Source organism: Narcine bancroftii, chromosome 9, assembly GCF_036971445.1.
Source record: "Narcine bancroftii isolate sNarBan1 chromosome 9, sNarBan1.hap1, whole genome shotgun sequence".
Taxonomy (NCBI): domain Eukaryota; kingdom Metazoa; phylum Chordata; class Chondrichthyes; order Torpediniformes; family Narcinidae; genus Narcine; species Narcine bancroftii.
Genome location: NC_091477.1, coordinates 10,411,993 through 10,432,779, shown reverse-complemented (window position 1 = coordinate 10,432,779; position 20,787 = coordinate 10,411,993). Strand labels below are relative to the sequence as shown.

The window sequence follows — 20,787 nt, the reverse complement described above, 5'->3', positions numbered from 1 at the left end:
TTTATCAGATTTTTACCAGACGAGAGAAAAACCAAACTGGAATAAGATAGAACTAGATAAAATAGGGGAGAAGGTACCGGAACATATACTTTATAAGTGGGATGAAAAGCTGGTGCAATATAAAAGCTCACCAGTATTGCATCATTTACTTAATATATGGAAGAAGATCCACTTAGAAAGGCAAAATAACAAATGACCAAATACCAAAATTGTTATTGACGCAAAATCCACGAATTCCTTTTACAATAGATAACCTTTCATTTAGAGAATGGGAGAGAAAAGGACTCAAAAGAATAGAAAATTGTTTTTTGGGAAATAATTTATTAACATTTGAACAGTTGAAGGACAAATATGGAATAACTCACAGTACAATCCATACCATCAGCTGAAATCTTATTTAAAGGATAAATTGGGAAACATATTGAGATTACCAGAAGGAAGCAGCTTTGAATATGTGATTACAGACACAATGATAATTAAAAGATTGATAATGTACATGTACATTAAGCTGCAAGGTAAGGAAAATGAGGAAATAAGCTATAAACCTAAACAAAAGTGGGAAAAGGATTTAAACATAAAGATAAAAAATGAAGTATGGGAAAAGTTATGTTCTGGAACTATGAAGAATATAATAAACACAAGGTTACGCATGATACAGTATAATTGGTTACACAGGGTATGTATCACTCCTCAACAATTACAAGAATGGGATCCAACAGTATCAGATAGATGTTTTCGCTGTAAAAAGGAAATGGGAACAACATTACATGCAATTTGGGCATGTACAAAAGTGAATACGTTTTGGGAAGAACTAAATCAAATAATAAATAAAATCACAAAAAATAACATACCAAAAAATCCACAGATCTTCCTTTTAAGTAATATAAGAAATAAAGAATTAGGCCTCAAATTGGATAAAGCACAAAAAAGATTTATTATGACAGCTTTAGCAGTAGCAAAAAAATGTATAATGTCAACTTGGAAAATGGAAGAGAGCCTGAAAATACAGCAAATGAATAAACATATTCCATTGGTAAAAATAACATATAATTTAAAAAATAAAGTCACATTGTTCAAACAAATTTGGGAACCATACATGGAACATAACAGAGAGAGCTTGCCTTGGACTTCCATACCCTAAAATGATAAGAAGACAAAACTATTTGATTTAGTGTATAAAAATAGATGACATTTTTCTGGTTTGTTTTTCCTTTGTGTGAAGACATTGTTTTATGGTTTTATTGTATATGTTGAATATTTATTGGTTTTTGGAGGGGGGTGGGAAGGGGGGAGGGAAGGAAGGGGGGGGAAAATGCCACTGTGTATATTTAACGAGAAATGTTTGTACATATTTTGGTTGATATAGTTCACAAAGTGAATAATAAAAATATTTTAAAAATGCTAGGGGATAGTACACAGAAAATAACAAGATCTTTAACAGCATTGTTGTATAGAGACATCTTCAGGTGCAAGTCCAAGCTCTCTGAGAGTGGCAAAGCAAGTGGACAGAGTAGCAAAGAAGGTGTACAGTATGCTTGGTCAGGGCATTGGGTATGAACTCAGCAAGTCACATTGCACCTGTTTGAAACTTTGGTTAGGCCATCAGGTCATCACGTTACAGGAAGGGTGTGGAGGCTTTGGAAAGGTGAAAAAGAAGTTGCTTGGATTAGCAAGTATTAGCTATTAACGAGAGGTTGGATAAACTTGGGAAAGCTTTGGAGCATCTGAGGTGAAAGGTTTATAAAATGATAAGGGCCAGAGACAGAAAAGACAGATGCTCTTTTTCCCTCAAGGGTGAAAATGTCAAAATATTGGAGGGCATATAATTAAGGTGGGATGGGTGATGGAAGTAGATACTAGAAAGGCATTTTGACAGGCTCTTTGAATATTCAGTGAATGGAGGGATATAGATCATGTTTGAGCAGATAGGATTCATTTAACTTGGTATGATGCTCAGGTTTCTTTTATTTTGGAGAATAGTGAAGCTCAAATAATTCATTGGATAAGAAAAATAGGAAAAAGCTAAAGAACAAGGGAAATAGGATGGATTGGGAAGTTATTTCAGAGAATGGTGGTGGACATATTGAACTGAATGGCTAAATCCTATACGATAACATTCTTTGGCTAAATATTTATTTGTCCTGAATACCTTAAGGAACATCTGATACCCTGACAATGGGGGACTGCAAAAATACCTTGGAAATGGGAGGGGAAAATATGTACAAAGTGCATATATTTTTAGCCACCTCGATGAAGGGCTCATGTCCGAAACATTGGTGATGTATCTTTATCTTTGCTACATAAGGTGCGCAGTTTGACCTGCTGAGTTTCTCCAGTAATAGTGCTTTTACCACATATATATTTTTTTGTTGGCAGGACAGTCAAATACAAAGCCATATACAAAGCTAATTTTAAACCTTGTTCTGCATAGACAGTGAAAACTGAGATCTTGTTGGCAGGTTGTAAAGAAAAATAGGTCATCTCAGATTCTGCCCCTTGCCCTTTTATGTTTGCATCCATAAAACAGCTGTCGATTGGGCCTCTTGACAATGTTCTGCCATTCAGTAAGATCTCAGTTAACCTGATTTTAACCTCAACTCTACTGATAATCATTATCCCCTGCCTTTTCTCATCCCACACAACGAGTATAAAATTTGTTCCTCATCTTTACCTCACTTCTCTCAAAAGGCACTGATGTTAATTGCTCAATTTAGTGCAACAATTCATTCATCTTCCCCACCCCTCGCAAAGGGGACAGTGGGAAGTCAAATGCACTCAAAGTGAGAAAGTGTGTGGATTCACACAGGTTGCTCTCACCAACCTCTGAAAAAAAAGCTTCTAAGAAACGACAGTGGATATCCAAATCCTCAAAATTGAACAAATGGGGGCTCTTCATCAAAATAATCAAAGCTGTCACAATTAGCCCTCCTCATTCAATGATAACAATCTGATCTTATATAACTTGAAGCAACAATTCCACTTCAACCACAAAGTTGGGTCCTGGCAAGACAGTTATTTTAAAAGTGCCATGTGTTGCTATCAAAATGAATAATAACTGCCTTTTTTTGCATCAAGTTGACAATTGATGACACAGTTGATTAATTTTTAACATTCACACCAGAGATATGAATCAAATTCAAATTCATCACCAGCACCACTTTGAGGAAACAACTGCAAGCACGGAAAAGAACATAACCAAGCCCTCATAAAGAGTTTGCAGATACTGTGATGGTAGTGCAACACCCAAAAGTGCTAGTGAAACCCAGTAGGTCTCAGTTCTGGTCTCCAAATTATAGGAAGGGTATAGAGGGGGCAGAGAAGATTTACTAAAATGTTGCCTGGATTGCAGTATCTAAAATACGGAGAAAGATTGATTAGACTGGGTCTTTATTCATTGCAGCGTAGAAGGATGGGGGGGGGGGAAGAGGAGGGATTTGATAGAGGTATATAAAATTATGAGGGGAATAGATGTCAAGGCTCTTCCCGTAGAGGGTAGGACAGATTGGAACGAGGAGTCATAAGTTAAGGATGGGGGAAAAAACTTTAGAAGTAACATAAGAAGCTTCTTCACTCAGAGAGTGGTGGCTGAGTGGAATGACCTTCCGGAAGAGGTGGTTACAGCAGGGTCAATTTTGTCATTTAAGAGGAGGTTGGATGAGTACATGGATGTGAGGGGCTTGGAAGTGAACTTCAATCGGTGCGGACTAGAAGTGCCAATGTGGCCTGTTTCTCTACTGTAATTGTTATATGGTTATATGCTTATATGGTCACACTGTGTCCATGGGAAGCAAAGGTACACAACCAATGTTTCAACAAGGACAAAGGGTTCAGGCCTGAAATGTTGAATATAAATCTTTGCCTCTTATTTAAAAACTGTTGAGAAAACTGAAAATTATTTTGGTTCCAATTTTGCTTATGGCATACATGTACAGCAAGTCCTGTAAACTCAGGATTCAATTTAATGGTGTAAGGCAGACAGATTCACCTTCGGCAGAAATTGCCTGAAGCATCTCTTCAAAGAAGCAAAAGAAAGTTCTTCCCAGTCACCATATCTCTGTGGATTCACCTCTAGCACTCCAACAATTGCAAAGAGTCCAGTCCAAACCTTCAGCAGCCGGGCTCCAATTCTGAACCTCTGACACGATCAGGAAGCCTCTAGCCCTTCATTTGTCTTATCTTCAATGTTTACATGGTAACTTTGTAAGGCCCTTTGCAGAAACATTTTCATGCCAAACTGAAATGATTGTAATGAGACCTCGTGCAAGTGAGCAAACAGCACGTTCAACAAAATCAGTGAAGAGAGCTGGAAAGAGATGGAGAGGTCTCTGGAGAGGGGAGGGGACATGGTTGAGGGGTTCTGGAAAGTTGGGCCATTCCAACTGAAGGTGCAGCTGTCAATGGTAGAACAATTACAATCAAGAGACAAAGATCTTGTCAATATTAGAGTGAAGATGAGGGAATTTCGGCAATTGGGAAGACAGAGGAAGGATATGAAACCAAGGGTAGAGATATTAAAAATGAACACGTTACTTAACTGTGATCCAACGATGGAAACAAAACAAACTGTGGATGCTGAAGACCTGAAATAAAAATTGGAAAATTCCAGAAGCTAGCCAAACCGTATCTGTGGAAGGAGAAATAGGGTTAAAGGTTAGCGTGACAGTTAGAGCAATGCTGTTACAGCGCCAGCAACCCAGGTTCAAATCCAGCGCTGTCTTTAAGGCGGTTGTACGTTCTCCCTGTGTTTGCGTGGGTTTCCTCCGGGCGCTCCAGTTTTCTCCCACCCTTCAAAACGTAGGTCAATTGGGTGTAATTAGGCAGTACAGGCTTGTGGGCCAGAAGGGCCTGTTACCAGGCTGTAATGTGCACGTTTAAAAACTGATTTCAGAGATCTTTCATTAGGGCTGACAAAGGTCTCTGCAGCTCTTTCTGTTGATGTATTTGTTAGCAAGCAGAGGTGGTGAGCAAATGAGTGCCAACAAGTTAAGATGCAGTCCACAGAATTTTTTTTTGTGGACACACAAGCATTGCCAGTGAACAGGGGTTGTGATCACCTACCCCTTAAGTCACCGACATTTCTATAATGTAGGTCAGCCTTTATAAAAGTGTCTTCCATTATTTAAGTAAGCCCCTAGAGACTGAAAAAAAAATCAAAAATGGAAAACAGAAAACATTAGAAATAACCTCTGTTTCTGTTCTGCATACGAGCATGTTTCAGACCAATGATCTGTCAAAACAAGTTGGAGGTGAAATGGCTGCCACAAAGGAATGGAACAAACGTCAAGTTTATTGTCATCTGATTACACAAGGACAACCTGGTGAAACTGTTCTCTGGTCCTCGGTGCAAAACATGCAGACACACAAGCAGATATAATACACATACAAGCAAAACATATGCAGGACAAATATTTCATCTATATAAATAAATAGTTTCATCAATATGAGAGTCTCAGATGGTTAGTGGAGCAGTTCCATGGGCAGAAGTTGTTCCTCAGTGTGGTGGTGCTGGGTCTGAAACTCCTGCATCTCTTCCCCAACGGGAGCAGCTGAAAGATGCTGTGTGCAGGGTGGAAAGGGTCCTCAATGATTTTGCATGCCTTTTTCTGTCAACGATCTTAGTAGATCATGTCAAATGAGCAGGAGGTTGGGGGAGAGGGAGACTCCTCTCTGCCACTCTTACAGTCTTGTGGATTGACCTCCAATCCATTTCTCTGCAGCAACAGTCCATGGCTTGGCTTCACGAATGAAGATTTAGGAAGGGGGCTGTCCACATCTGCTGCAGACTCGCTGGTGGCAGACAAGGCCAATGCAGGACAGACACGCCTGGCCGCGGGAGCTTCAAGGGAAATTATGTTCTGGGTTTGGTGCTGCTGTGTCATGGTTCTCCCTCCGCCTCTTTTTGTCCTCAAGGCCAGCCCTGCACGAGTTCTCGAAGGAGACAGACTGGTAAATGGTGAGCAGACTACTGGCAATAGTCCATGTGACAGGTACCAAGGGATTTCTTCAGAGAGTCCTTGTACCTCTTTTTTGGAGCCACTCTGTCATGGTGGCCAGGGGAGAATTCGCCAAGCAGTACAATCTTGGGCAGGAGATGATCCTAGAGATGTGCCCTGCCCAGCATAGCTGCGTCTTCAACAGCACGGTCTTGATGCTGGTAACCTCCGCCTGTTCAAGGACTTCAATGTTGGTGATGGTCACTCCAGTGGATGTTAAGGATGGTGCAGAGGCAGACCTGGTGGAAGTGCTCGAGGAGTTGGAGGTGATGACGGTAGGTGACCACCTCCAACCAACTATAAGTGTAACTTTACCACATAAGCAAGATCATTTGCTAAAGTTGCCAAAGTAAATGAGCGAAAATCTGCCATAAAATGCGGTTGGAATAGCCATCCAAAGATAACAAGCTTATGCACAAAAGTTCTTGCAGGTGAGATGTGGCTGGGGTGGCGTAGGTCAAGGTTGAACCAATGGAAATTAGTTGTATCAGTGATATGCGACTCAAGTTCAATGTCACCTGTAACAAGGAATATGCAGTGTTTCAGTCGCCAGGCAGAGGGATGGAGTCAACAGCTAGCTATCGCAGCTACAGCAGTATAGTCTGCCCTGCACTTAAGAAGTTCTTGCTCATTCAGTGCTGTGCATCAGATCCAGCAGTTGATAGTTTGGGGTGAAAGGAAGTAGAGAAGGAAGATGTTTTTTAAAAGCAATGCACCAAACAACACATGCCCATCTAAATTCATGGAAAAACACAATTGTAGGCAGTGTACTTCATAATTCTGTCAGCCTACTCTCTCTAATACTTGATTTTCCTTCTGGGCACTCTCCAACTAGATGGCATTAACATCGACTTCTCTGTTCTCCCTCCTTTCCCTTTCTCTTCTTTCCTCCCCTTTCCCAGAGCCATCCCCCCCTCCCCCTCCCCCTCCCCCAGCTTGGTGGTGTGCCCTCCAGGGAAGAAGCCCAAATGCAAATGCAGAAAATGAATTTTCTATGACATTGCACATCATGACTTTGTATGTGTCAAGCATGTTAAAAATCACAGAAATTCAAGGTGATTTTTGTAATCAACAGCCCAAAATCCACAAAATATGCCCAAAGTGTTCAGGAAGAAAAATCTTCCTTGTCCAGTGTAATTAGTTGTTAAATGAACACAATTAATTCAAGCAGATATGATTTATCGTCATTTCCTTTTGATCTTTTAGATGATAATAACATATACCATTTATAAATTGTCTTCTCAAAACCTAAAAAGGAACAAAATCAGAAATGTAAGCCCACAAATGAACTTTATCTGTCAAGATTATACAAAAATTGAATTCTGCACGTTCTGAGCAGAAGATCCAGCAGCGAAGGAAACAATATAGATGCATCGATCACCTTTATAATGAAATTGAGTAAATGCAGGAACCCCAATGATTACAGAAAAGGCAAAACCTGCTCCATTTTTTCTTCAAGATCTCGATTATCCTCCTCCATTTGCTTTTTCCTGCTTTCAAGTGATTTGATGTCCATGTCCAGTTTCATCACTTTGATCAAGTTCCTGTCAATTTCTGACAAGCGCTCCTGTGGACACAAACATTGGAGTAAGAAAACATCCGACTCCAACGAGTTTAAAATATTTACAAAACACAAAACTCTGCAGATGCAGTGACTAATGGAAAAACACAATGTTGGAGAAAATCAGCAAGTCGGACAGCGAACATAAAAGTAAGTAGCAGCTTCCCCTGTGGCCGCAGGAAGTGCACCTATTGTGGGCTTCTTTACATCAGAGAGACTGGACGCAGATTGGGAGATCACTTTGCTGAGCACCTTTGCTCTGTCGGCATCAATGACAGGGATCTCTCCGTGGCCATCTATTTCAATTCTATGCACTACTCCCATGCCGACACGTCTGTCCAAGGTGCCATGTATTACCAAACTAAAGCCACCTGTAAATTGGAGGAGCAACACCCAATATTCCACGTGGGCAGACTCCAACCACATGGCGTTAACATCGACTTCTCCAGTTTCTGCTAGACCACTTCCTGTTCGCCCTCTGTCCTTTTTTTCCTTCAGCTCTCCACCCTCTTCCCTCTCCATTCAGAGCCATTCCCCCTCCCCTCCACCCCCGCTTGTTGCCAAGGGCATTCAATGCTCTCAATAGGATTCAATGAAGGGGGAAGTCATGATAGAAGCAATAAAATGAAGACATTCCAATCCCATTGGATTCTTGTATCCAAACTCACCACAAGGTACATTGTCCATCCCACACCAGTGTAACTTTTGCTATACTACACCCAGTCCAACCAGAATTCTGGTTCATGTCAGGCAAGATCAAGTAGAATAATGTGATATATTTATCACAGATGTCTTGTACTATTTTTATCTAATGCAGTCATTCTCAACAGGGGCTCTATGCGCCCCCCCCCCCCCCCCACCCCCCACCCCAGGGGCTAAAGCACAGTTAAGTAAGAGTTTTCTATTAGCCTCATGCAACATTGAAATATTTTATGTAGTCAGTAAGAGAGAAATACTCAAGAAACCTAATTTAACTGCTACTCGTGGAAGGGGTGGGAGCTGAGGAAAAAGGTGGAGAATGACTGGTCCTAATGAATCAACCCATTGTGATCAATTTAAATTTTAAATCAGCAAATAATAAACAATAAACGTTCTACCATCTCATACGGGCAAAGGCTACAAATGCTTTACTTAACACACGTCACCAAAATAGGCAAGTAGCTGTCTGAAATGAAAGCACGTATGAGACACCACCTCCATTCCCACACATGTTTCACGAGCTACTTTGATCAATCAATCCCATCACAGCACAGAGCGCATTTCTTACTGCCAGGACATCGATGGGTGCTCTAGACCATTACTGTATATAAGTGCGTAATAATCAAAATTTATGGACCAAATTTTAGGACAGAATTTAGGGGATTGACTATTACTACACTTTTGACTGCGGTAAGTACCTGTGTCATTTGGGTTGTCAGGTGCTCGGATAGGGGGGCAGGAGGCCAAAGTCCATGTCCAGGGCACTGGGATCTCGGATGGATGGCCGGGGCCTCGGCGTGAGTTCACCATCGGGGGCGTCAGGAGCTCGGATGGGGATGGGGAAAAAAACGGCCGGGGTCTAGTCGAAAGTCCACGGTCAGGGGATCAGAAGCTTAGATGGGTGAGCAGCCGGGGCTAAAATAGGGGGAACGACGACTCTTTTACATAGTACCGACGATTATACGCTTATAATAGGCTACTCATATTCCGACTGTTTTAGGTGGTGGAGCTATCCCCCTTTCTCTTTTCAGATGGAAAACAAAATTCTTCTCACTTCAGCTAATCAGTCAATCCAACACTCATAGCCAATCAAAATGCTGTTTATAATGAACAGCTCAATCAATAACCAACTGGTGTCTCTACCAATTATACCAGAGGTTCTCAACCTTTTTCTTTCTACTCACAGACCACTTTAAGTCATCCCTATGCCATGGGTGATCTGTGATTAGTAAGGGATGACTTCAGGTGGTACGTGAGTGGGAAGGGAAGGTTGAGAATCACTGCTCTAGACCCAAATGTTACTGAAATATTTTGCTTGAGAAACAATGTCATTGGCCATTTCCTTTGGACTTATGAAACCATGCACATAAAGAGTCAATTATGTGAGATTAAAACAGTGGTTTTCCAACTTTTTCTTTCCACCCATTATCACCATAAGCGATTCCTTACGAACACCTATGGCATAGGGAATACTTAAAAGTGGAAAAAGGTTGAGAACCACTCATTATACTCTTCAATAGCTTCGGCTGTTGGCATATATTTATAGCCTCGAGGCTGCTTAGAAATAGTCCAGAGAGCTTCACCTTCCCAAGCTCATTTACAACAGTACCCAACTACTAAAATTATCAAGATTGATACCCCCTAACCATTTACTGGAAAATGATTACGTATGACAACTGAAGGGGGAGGGGATCGTCATGGAAAACTCGACTACATTTATAAAAAGTTCTCATGCAACAGAACTAGAAAAAAATGTACAGCCACGTTCCAATATCTTCAGGGATTTAAAAAAATTCAAGAAATGCTATAAATAACCAAACAACCCTGATGAACATCAAGTTTGCTGCGTTCAATTTGCAGACTTCTGGCATAAAATTCTCATTGAATTTATTTTGAGGACCTTTTGCAATGAAGTTAACTTTGATTTTAATCTTTTCAAAAGGTGTGAATTTGTGGTGGGTACAGGATAAGACGGGTCTGATGATCAAACTATTTTGAAGTAAAAGCACTCTTTCATTTATATACAGAAATATGCAGATGTAGTCCAACTATTTTTTTCCCAAAATAGGTCACTCTCCAACCATCAAGCCTGAGGGAAAGGCACGAAATTAATACAGTAGTCATGTTTGTGGTTTGACCTAAAGTACACCTGCAGTTTGTGCAAGTTCCAAAAAAATCAATCAATGACCTCCAGAGAGTCTTGCCTTCCATATGAAGCCAAGTTTCACGGGAAAACTGCCCCTTGGATGTTGCATTTTTTCATCATAATAGAGGTTGCCTTCCCCTCACCTCTCAGAAGACATTTTCAACTACTGCCGTATCCAAGGGCTCGTGATATCTCAGGGAGTTTTGACAGTGTGACCAAAATTGGCTTCCTCAGGGTGAAGAGACTGGCCCAGCTCTTCTCTCAGGCTGATCAGCTAGAGCGGTGGTTCTCAACCTTTTTCTTTCCACTCACATCCCACTTTAAGTTTTCCCTATGCCATCAGTGCTCTGTGATTAGTAAGGGGTTGCCTAAGGTGGCATGTAGGTGGAAAGAGAAAGGTTGAGAACGACTGAGCTAGAGGATATTACAGAGCCCCTGATTCAAAACAAGGAGTAACAATGGTGTGATTCGACATTTCTAGCACTGCAAGTCAAATGAATTCCATGGGACAGCAAAACAATATTTAACAATTTAAATTACCAATACTAATGTTCAATTAATTCTTCGACCAAACAGCAGTCTCATTCAAAACTCATACACTGTCTATTACTGACTATTTCTGCTGCATGTAGTTAACTTAAAATTTAAATTTTAGATTTAGACATACAGCATGGTAACAGGCCCTTTCAGCCCATGCCACCCAATTACCCCTTATTGACCTACAACCCTAGTATGTTTTGAATGATGAGAGCAATCCCACCCAGATGTGGGGAAAACGTACAAACTCCGTACAGACAGTGCAGGATTCATAGCTGGGTTGCTGGCATTATGAAAGCATTACGCTAACTGCTAAGCTAACCACGCCATCACCTCAGTGGAAAGATCTTAATGTCTCAATACAAGACTGGCGTGATACGATCCTGAAAACTCCTGTCATTTGGATTGATCTATTTAAATTTATTTCCCTTTACTACTGAGTGTACAAATGTCTTTCACCTTCTACTGGATACAATAGGAAGTGAAAATCCATATGTCCTACTTACATTCTCCTGATCAGTAAACAAACAGAAACAACAAAACATCCCAATTTCACCAGGCCACTTCAGTTTGTTAGAGCTCCTTACAACCAATGAATTACTTTGAAACATCATCACGCTTATAACAGAGGCTAAAATGTTGGAAAAACTCAGCTGGTCACACAGCATCTCCAAGAAGCAAAGGGATTGTCACAATTTTGTGAATTAGAACTCGAGACAATTTCCAAGAGGCACGAATGAGTTAAATAGGAAGATTATCACTGATAGATTTTGTTGCAGACATCTGTTCCTATTAAAGACAAATCCAGGGAGAAGATGCAGCCTTCAATCCAATTTAAGTACAAATTCTCCCATTTCAAAACTCAATGAGGAAGTTTAGGTTTCAAAGTCAAAAACACATTTATTCCTCTTAATAGTTTCCTCATGACTCACACGAGCAGAGGACCACTACTGCCTCTTCCAAACATGTTCACCAAGTGTACATGGTGGAGGGATCGTGTCCATGACAACTGTGAATGTTGCCTGACCCAATGAGTCCTTCCAACATTTTATTCTTTGCAGGAGCATTTCAGTGCCTGATTTTCACCCCAAAGTCACAGGGGGATATTGCTAAAGAGTGATCGACACATATTTCCTTTGCTAGGTGAAGTCAAAAAGGCATAGATAAGGTAGACAGCCAGCACCTTTTTCCTAGGCGGGAATAGTAAACACCAGAGGACATCTGCGCAAAGTGAAGGGAGGTAAGTTTCGGGGAGATGTCAGTGGTTACTTTATTTTACACAGAGAGTTTGGATGCCTAGAGTGCCCTGCCAGGGGTGGTGGTGGAGACTGAAACATTAGAGACATTGAAGAGACAGGCACATGAATGAAAGAAAAATAGAAGGTTATGAGGTAGGAAAGGTTTAGTAATTTTTTGGTAGGAATATAAAGGTAGGCTCAACATCAAGGGCCAAAGGGCCTGCGGTAACATTCCGTGTTCAAAAGTAAAACATGTTACCTCTAAGGGAGCAATCTGATTTTCGATCAATTGGACATTTTCCTTTGAAGCAGCCAGCTGGGTCTCTTTGTCAGTCAGCTCCTGCTGGATTTCTTGAGCTTTCAACTTGTTTTGTTTCAAGTACTTTAGTTCCGTTTTGTACTCTCGGACACTTTGTGACTGATTCAGGCGGACTTGACGAAGTGTTTCTAGAGCTTTAATGTACCTGGAGCAAAGCAGCAAGTTGACATTCTTGACTACAGTTGACAACAGAATTTAATTTAATATCTGAAAGACTGCCTTAAATTAAAATGCGATTTTCATTCAATGAAATGTTGTAAAGTCTCAAAATATTAGTAAAGACATTGTATAGTTCTCAAAAACTTTGCAACAAATCCTGGGCCAACAAATCCCTTTGCTTTTACTTGACTACCATATTTTCACTCATATAAGCACAGTCACGCATATAACATGCACACACATATAACATGCAAAAAATCAAATTGTTTAAAAATATTTTTGTATAATGCACATATGCATATAACGTGCAGGCACAGTAGTCTAAATTTCAGGCTTCATTGTTAAGCAGCATTTTTCTGCTAGCCTACTTCCTGTTCTCCCTCGCTTCCCCATCCCTCTTTCCTCCAGCTTTCCACCCCTTCCCTCTCCATTCCCCCCAACCCCGAACCTTAAACCTGTTTGCCAGTGTGCCCTCCCTCCCTTATCCACTTATTACCTTCAGCCTGCGGGCCTGTGATCTTCCCCCACGCCTTACCCCAACTCCACCATTTTGTTCAGCCGCCTGCCTACATTTTACTCATACTTTGATGAAAGGCTCAACCTGAAACATCGGTTATGTACAGTATTTTTACCTTTGCTAATGTAAAGTACACTGTTTGACCTGCTGAGTTTCTCCAGCATTGTGTTTTTACGTCAAGATGTTCACACACTGATCTTCGTTTTAGTCATCGCACAAATATAGTTGGTCTGGGCCATGGGAATAATTGTCACTTTCGGACACACGGAAAGAAATCTCACCTTGTAGCTGAGAAAATCTCATCAAATTTTTGTTTCAGAGCTTTTCCTTCACTTAGTGGCCAGTTTGAATCCTCTTGATGACAGAAAATGACATTATTTAACACAGCTTTTGAAACACCCAAAGCACTGATCATCTCACGATCCATCTCAGCACATTTTGAACTCAAACTGACTTTCTCTCCATGCCTTTAAAAAAAAATGCAAATGTTTTGTAATTATTTTTCTTCTTAATGCTTTTACCTTTTGTGAACATCATATTTTTTCTCTTCTCCATTTCCCACCCCCAATAAATTTAATTCCACATCCTCTCCCCAAGGATAATTTGAGAAAGTATGCATCCACAATCAATAACGTTATGGGGGGGAAAAAAATAATCTTACCATTATTGCAAAAGTGCCTTAAATAATTATATTTAAGATGAAGTTGAATAGATTTAAGGGATCTGGTGAAAAGGCAGGTAGGTGGAGATGAGCCCATCATCAGATCAGCCAAGATCTTACTGAATGGGAGAGTAGGCTCGACAGGCCAGACGTCCTACTCCTGCTCCTGTTTCTTAAGGTCTAATTGATTTCCATGTTTCAAACATTTTAATGCTCAACACTCTTAAAATGCACTTTGCCGACTGTAAGTCGTTTAGAAGATTGCAAGATGATAAAATAAATCTTACAAATGCTAGCTTTTCCCTTTTATCTTGTTCTACACTACCTTTGGGCCCCATCTTTGGCCCAGAACCCATGTCACATTCTTTCAGATGTCAAACAATTCATATAAAAATTTGCTAAATTGGACTCACTTAATCCGTGTAATCACCGCCTCCAAGGTTTTGAATTCTGTCTTTTTTCCCTTCTGAGTGCAAAGCATTGACCTGTGCACAGCCACGGTGTCCCCATTCACATCTCGGAACCGGAGACGGATTTGTGCTCGCACATCAGTTTCATGGGCGACCTTCATTGAAATCAAACATGCTTATTTCCTGGCTTCATTTATTTCAGATCCCAGTAACAATGCACAAATACAAGTTGGTGACTAACGTTGCAATGGTTTCAGATTAATACTTCCATCAGGTTTATTCTGATTAGCATCACTGGATAGAATAGCAAACAATTGGGCTGAAGGTTTCAACCATTTCTCTCTTGAGATGGAAACTTTTATCATATACTGTTGTTGAATACGTAACAAAGAAGCAAACACAGAAAAAGGTGGCACGGTTGGCGGAGCAGTTAGCCTGTACAATACCAGCAATCGGGATTGGACCTGGGGTCCAATCCTGGACGTCTGTAAGGAGCTTGTACGTTCTCCCTGTGTCTGTGTGGGTTTTCTTCAGGGGCTCCGGTTTGCACCCACCCTTCAAAAAAGTACTGGGGTGGAGGTTAATGGGATGTAATTTGGGCAGCACGGACTCGTCGGGCCGAATTGGCTTGTTACAGTGTTGTACGTCTAAATTTAAATTTAAAATAATGCAGCTGGTTGGTTAATATGTAGACATAGTTCAATGAGGAAAAGCCAGTGCAGCCAAAGAACAGGTCCGCATGTGTACTCAAATGTCATGCCCAAATCAATCTGGTGCTTGCGTATGATATCTACCCCTCCATTCCCTTCATGTTCCTGTGTCTAGAAGCCTCTGAATCCCTGCCATTGTATCTGCTTCCACCATAACTCCTGGCAGCCTATTGCAGACACCCACCACTGTCTGTAAAATATTTTCTTCAAACATCTCCCTTATATTTCCATCCCCTCACCTTAATGCATATCCTCTACTGTGTGACGCTTTCTGATTGCCTCCCCTAGCAATGTCTTTCATGATTATAAATACCTCGATCAGATCGCTCTTCAGCCTCCAATTATCCAAAGCAAACAAACCAAATTTGTCCAGTCTTTCTCATAACTCATACTCTCTGCACCAGGCAACATCTTGGTAAACCCCTCTTCTGTACCCTTTCCAAAGCCTCCATATCCTTCCCGTAAAGGGGAAATCAGATTTGCACACAGTAATCCAAGTGAGGTCTCACCAAAATTTTATATAGCTCCAACATGATGTCCTTAATTTTATATTCAATGCTCCACTCTATGAAGTTAAACACATCATACTGTTCTATACCAGTGGTTTTCAAACTGCCCCCATGCCCCCCCCCAAACTGACATACCACTTTAATTGTACCTAATTGACTCGTTATGTGCACGGTTTCAAACCTCCAAAGGAAAAGGGCCCATGACAATTTTTCTCAAGCAAAATATTTCAGTAACAATTAGGTCTAGAGCAGTAGTTCTCTTTTTTTTCACCACTCACAGACCACCTTAAGAAATCCTGTTTCTTAAGGTCTAATTGATTTCCATGTTTCAAACATTTTAATGCTCAACACTCTTAAAATGCACTTTGCTGACTGTAAGTCGTTTAGAAGATTGCAAGATGATAAAATAAATCTTACAAATGCTAGCTTTTCCCTTTTATCTTGTTCTACCCTACCTTTGGGCCCCATCTTTGGCCCAGAACCCATGTCACATTCTTTCAGATGTCAAACAATTCATATAAAAATTTGCTAAATTGGACTCACTTAATCCGTGTAATCATTAAGTAATTGATTAAGAAATCACAGAGCACCAATGGCATAGAGATTACTTAAAGTGGAATGTGAGTTTAAGGGGGGGGGGGGGGGTGGCAGTTTGAAAACCACTGTTTATACCATCCTATCTATTTGCGTGGCCACTTTCAATGAGCTATGGACCAAGACCCCAGATTCCTCAGCACATTAATTCTTTTAGCAGCCCTACCATTTGCTGTATACATTTCCCTTGTATTTGACCTCCCAAAGTGAAACACCTTACATTATCTGGATTAAATGTCACCTAGCCTTTCTCTGCCCACATCTGAGAATGATCTCTATCCTGTTGCATTCTTTGATAACTTTCTCCTCTGCCCACAACACTGCCAACCTTTGATCTTTGCTTCATCTTTGAACTTACTGATCCACCCATCCAAGATAAAACACAAGGCTGGAGAAACCTTGCAGGTCAGTCAGTGTACTTTATGTAGTAAACATAAAGATACCTAACCAGCGTTTCGTACTTAAGCCCTTGACGAACCCAAAATAGGATTATAATTTCAAGCAAAATTTTAATTTGACCAATAGCCCTGCTGCAACAGGATGAAAAATGAATGAAAGTGATTGGAAATTGACATGGATTTCAGAATCGTTTAGGCAGAAGATGGACCTGGGGAACAGGATTTAACCCTTTGAACTCCGATTATTCTTAACCTATCATAATATATACTTCGGACTGGGTCCATGGGAAAACTACAATATGAACACCAGTACAAACCAGTTGGTTGTCAATATGCGGGTAGCGGGATCATCATATATCATTCATTCAACAGTCTCTATATCATTCATTCAACAGTTTTTACAATTGGTATGGTGTTAGGGTTAGAGTTAGTGTTGGGGTTATTGGTGGTGTTTCTTGGTAAGCTCGGGTCTGTGTTAGGGTGTCTCTGTAATTTGTCATAAGTGTGCTGGCCCATGGAGTCTGTTGTGGAGATTGCTGTTGTTGTGGGGCTTCTATCTGGGTTGTCTTTGAAAAGGGTTGAGTTTGGATAAGGGTTAGGGTGTTAATATGTGGACAGCGGGATCATCATCCCCCTAGTGTTCACTTGTTTCCCCTCTCTGGGGTTCTGTGTCACTCTGTACTGCCACATTAGGGTTAGGATCAGGATTGGGGTTAAGGTTAGGGTTAGAGTTAGGTTGTAAGCTTGGGTCTATGTTAGAGTGTTCCTGTAATTTGTCATAAGTGTTTTGGCCCAGGGAGTCTGTTGTGGGAATTGGTGTTGTTGTGGAGCTTCTATTTGTGTTGTCTTGGATGGGGTTGAGACTGGGTAAGGGTATCTTTATTCTCTCTGGTTGTGTCCTGGCTTAGAGAGTCTACATCAGGCAGTGCCTGCTTGAGTTTGCTGTCAGGCCTTGAGGCCCTTGTGGGATTGATTTTGTGTTGTTGTGTATTTAGGATAAGGTGGAGTCTGGGTAAGGTTGTTCTGTGATTCCTGATTGTGGCGTAGCATAGGGGGTCTGTCCTGATCAGTGCCTGGCAAAGTTAGCTGAATGGACTTAAGGCCCCTGTGGGATCAATATTTGGATGGTTATTCTTGGGTTAAATCTGGGTAAAATTACCCCTGTGATCTATGATTGTGTCCTAGACTGGGGAGTCTGCCTTAAGCAGTGTCTGGTGTAGCTTTCTATAAAGCCTTAGTGTCCCTGTTAGATTAATCTTTGGTTATTTGGGGGTATTTTAGGTTAAGGTAAGTCTGGGTAAGGATGCCATTATGCTCCGTGGTTGTGCCCTGGCCTAGGGAGCCTGCCTTCAGCAGTTCCTAGTGGTGTTTGCTGCCACCCCTCGAGGCCCCTGTGATATTCATTTTGGGTTGTTGGGGCTTTAAGATAAGGTAAAGTCTGGGTAAGGTTGTCCCTGTGATTACTGGTTGTGTCCTGTCATAGTGGGGTCTGTCTTAATTCTTGCCTGACAGATGGACTTAAGCTGCCATGTGAGATTACATTGGGTTTTTTGGGGTGGTTTAGGATTAGGGTCAAGTCAGGGTAAGGGTGCCTTTATGCTCCCTGGTTGTGTCCTGGCCTAGAGTCTACATCAGGCAGTGCCTGTTTGAGTTTGCTGTTAGGACTTAAGGGCCTTGTGGGACTGAATTTGTGTTGCAAGGTATTTAGGATTAGGTGAAGTCTGGCTAAGGCTGCCTCTATGATAACTGATTGTGTCCTGTCATCAGGGGTCTGTCTTAATCCTTGCCTAGCAGAGGCAACCAGATGGACTTAAGGCCCATGTGGGATTACATTGGGTTATTTGGGGTGGGTAAGGATTTGGGTCAAGTCTGGGTAAGGGTGCCTTTATGCTCCCTGGTTGTGTCCTGGCCTCGAGTCTACATCAGGCAGTGCCTGGTTGAGTTTGCTGTTAGGCCTTGAGGCCCTTGTGGGGTTGATTTTGTGTTGTTTCGTGTTTAGGATAAAGTGGAGTCTGGGTAAGGTTGATTATGATGTGTTTGGAGTTAGTGTTTCTAGGTTGAGGTCTGGGTTAGGGTATCCCCCAGGTGTTTGGGGTTGTGTAGATAGGATGATATGACAGGATTTGAGTTTTGGAGTATTAAGATAGGATACAGCTGGGGATGGATTGTGGTGGGGGGGGGGGAGTGTTTGGTTTGTGGAGGGTGGGTTTGGGAACGGGGGGTGGGTTTTGGGTAGTTGGGGGTATTTGGGAATTTTAGGAGGGTCCACTGGATGGCTCAGTTGGTGAATCCCTTTTTGGGTGATCGTCAGCCCTACTCGTTCCATTGCCTCACACCCCAGGGCGCACCTTAGTCTCGTCATTGTCATCCAATGGGTTAGTACTTGGGTAGTGGACCGTTAGACAGGATTGGGGTGGGGAGGGTTTGGGTCAGGGTCAGGGATTGGGGTGGTGATGGAGGGGTAGGGGGAGGAAGAAGAGGAAAATAGAAAAGATGTAGAAAAGAGAGAGAAGGGGGGGGGGGGATTTGTTTGTAATGTGGTGAGTATTGGTTGTTTGTCTTGGGCCTGATTTCCTCGGTTCTCTCCTGTGGACCTGTGGGTCTCCCTCTTCCCAGATGTTTGCTGGTGTATGGTGCTTGGTACCCCGGCTATTGGAAGAGAGCTTCGCCAGGGTGGTGCTGATGTGGTGTGTGATGCTTGGTGTCTAGGGCTATAGTGGGGTGGATGGTGTAGTGTTCGAGGATCCCTAGTTTAGTACCTAGTTAGTTGGGATTCAGTATTTTAACCCTTTAGAGTGGGCTCTAGTGTACATGTGGCTAAGCTCGGTTAATTTGATCACCTCACTCGTCTACCTAAGTTTCATTTAACCCATTTGGTTTTGTGGTACCTAGTAGTTCTATCCACCTTCATTCTGCTATCTTTCTTTATGGAGTTGTCCAGTTCATATCTGTTACCCCGTCCTGCATTGTCTCCTCGATGGCAGTTCCTATGCTGCTCAGTGCCTACCTGGGCTAACCAGTTCTTAGTATACTAATGCGCTGTATCTATCTGCTCAATGCTCCTGATTGCCCCCTGCTGTTGGATGTGAGTAAGTTCCTGACATCTACCGGGCTAACTGGCACATGCTAATGTGTTTGATCTGCCTGCCTGTCAGTTAGTTGAAACCACTTCCCTTGCCCTCTGCTCTTGGATGTTGGTGGGGTCCGTTATGGGACCCCCTCCCTGATCCTATCTGCAGTTCCCTATCGAGTTTGTGCTGCATTTGTTGATTGTTTTTGGTTGGTAGAATTTGGGTTCTTCTTGTCTTCTAGTCCTGTCTTGGCTTTTCTCCTAAGAGGCTTAGGCACAGCGCAATGAAAAACATGTCACTGCATCAGTTAGGTTGTCAACATGCGGGCAGCGGGATCATCATCCCACTTGTGTTCACATGTTTCCCCTCTCTGGGGTTCTGTGTCACTCCGAACTACCACTTTGTGCTGGCCCATATTTTCATTAAATGGTGTCTGTTTCTAGCCTCTGTTGGCCTCGTATCTTCCCCGGTAGGTCTCAATATCATTAGGTTGTGTAAGGGTCAGGGTTAGGAATTTGGGGAATTTAAGAGATCCTTGGGCAGGCACATGGATGAAAGAAAATAGAAGATTAGGATAGGTTTCATCTTTTTTGATACATATAGGTCACCTGAACAAAACGGCCGATAGGCCTGTACTCTGATACGTTCTCCTTCTTGACACATTATTACACCTAAACAAGAGTGAATTATGGGAAAATTGACCTTTAATGTTGTGAAGTCACATCACTGGGTAAAGTTTAACAGCATCATAGCTCTGGTGCTAAATGGAAGTGCCATGATCAGAGACTCATTTCGAAAGAGACTATGCACACCACCACGTTCATGCCAACCATTGAAAAATACTAGTATGAATGGATGCTCAAACTTTGTCTTTCCACTCACACACAATACAACTCCAATTGTCCGATATCGGATTCTCAGAAATCCTCATTTATCGAAAAAAATGTTTAAATTTCGTATAAAGGAGGATATCCTAAACAAATCAGAAATCCTCATTTATCCAAATTTTTTTCAGAGCCGAACTGACTTCGGACATTGGGCTGCCAGGAGCTGGAACCTCGGGCTCCCGGCAGGAGCAGGGCCTCAATGGGAAGGTGTCAACTAAAATTTTTTTGGTAAGATTTAAATATTATTTTAATGCTTATAAAGCCTTCCCTCATTGTTTGTTGTTGTTCAAACGCTGTTACAAGTGATTTGATGTTGCTACTGGGCTTTTTTTTTAAATGTCCAGTTCTCGTTTACCCGACATAGGCCTGGCCCCGACC

At 41.8% G+C, this 20,787-nt stretch overlaps 1 protein-coding gene across 5 annotated transcripts in view; it reads right to left on the bottom strand.

Moving 5' to 3' along the window:
- The window catches only part of rad50 (RAD50 homolog, double strand break repair protein), a 126,174-nt gene that overhangs the window by 87,287 nt on the left and 18,100 nt on the right, over positions 1–20,787 (bottom strand). For all 5 annotated transcript variants that reach the window (XR_011344699.1, XR_011344698.1, XM_069898122.1 and 2 more), the window contains 4 exons: positions 14,244–14,395; positions 13,451–13,636; positions 12,434–12,638; positions 7,432–7,560 (listed from right to left, as the gene is read on the bottom strand). Coding sequence is in view for 3 of the 5 variants with exons in the window: in XM_069898122.1 (XP_069754223.1) it covers positions 7,432–7,560; positions 12,434–12,638; positions 13,451–13,636; positions 14,244–14,395 (672 nt within the window). In the remaining 2 variants the exon portion in view is untranslated. The remainder of the gene's footprint in view (positions 1–7,431; positions 7,561–12,433; positions 12,639–13,450; positions 13,637–14,243; positions 14,396–20,787) is intronic.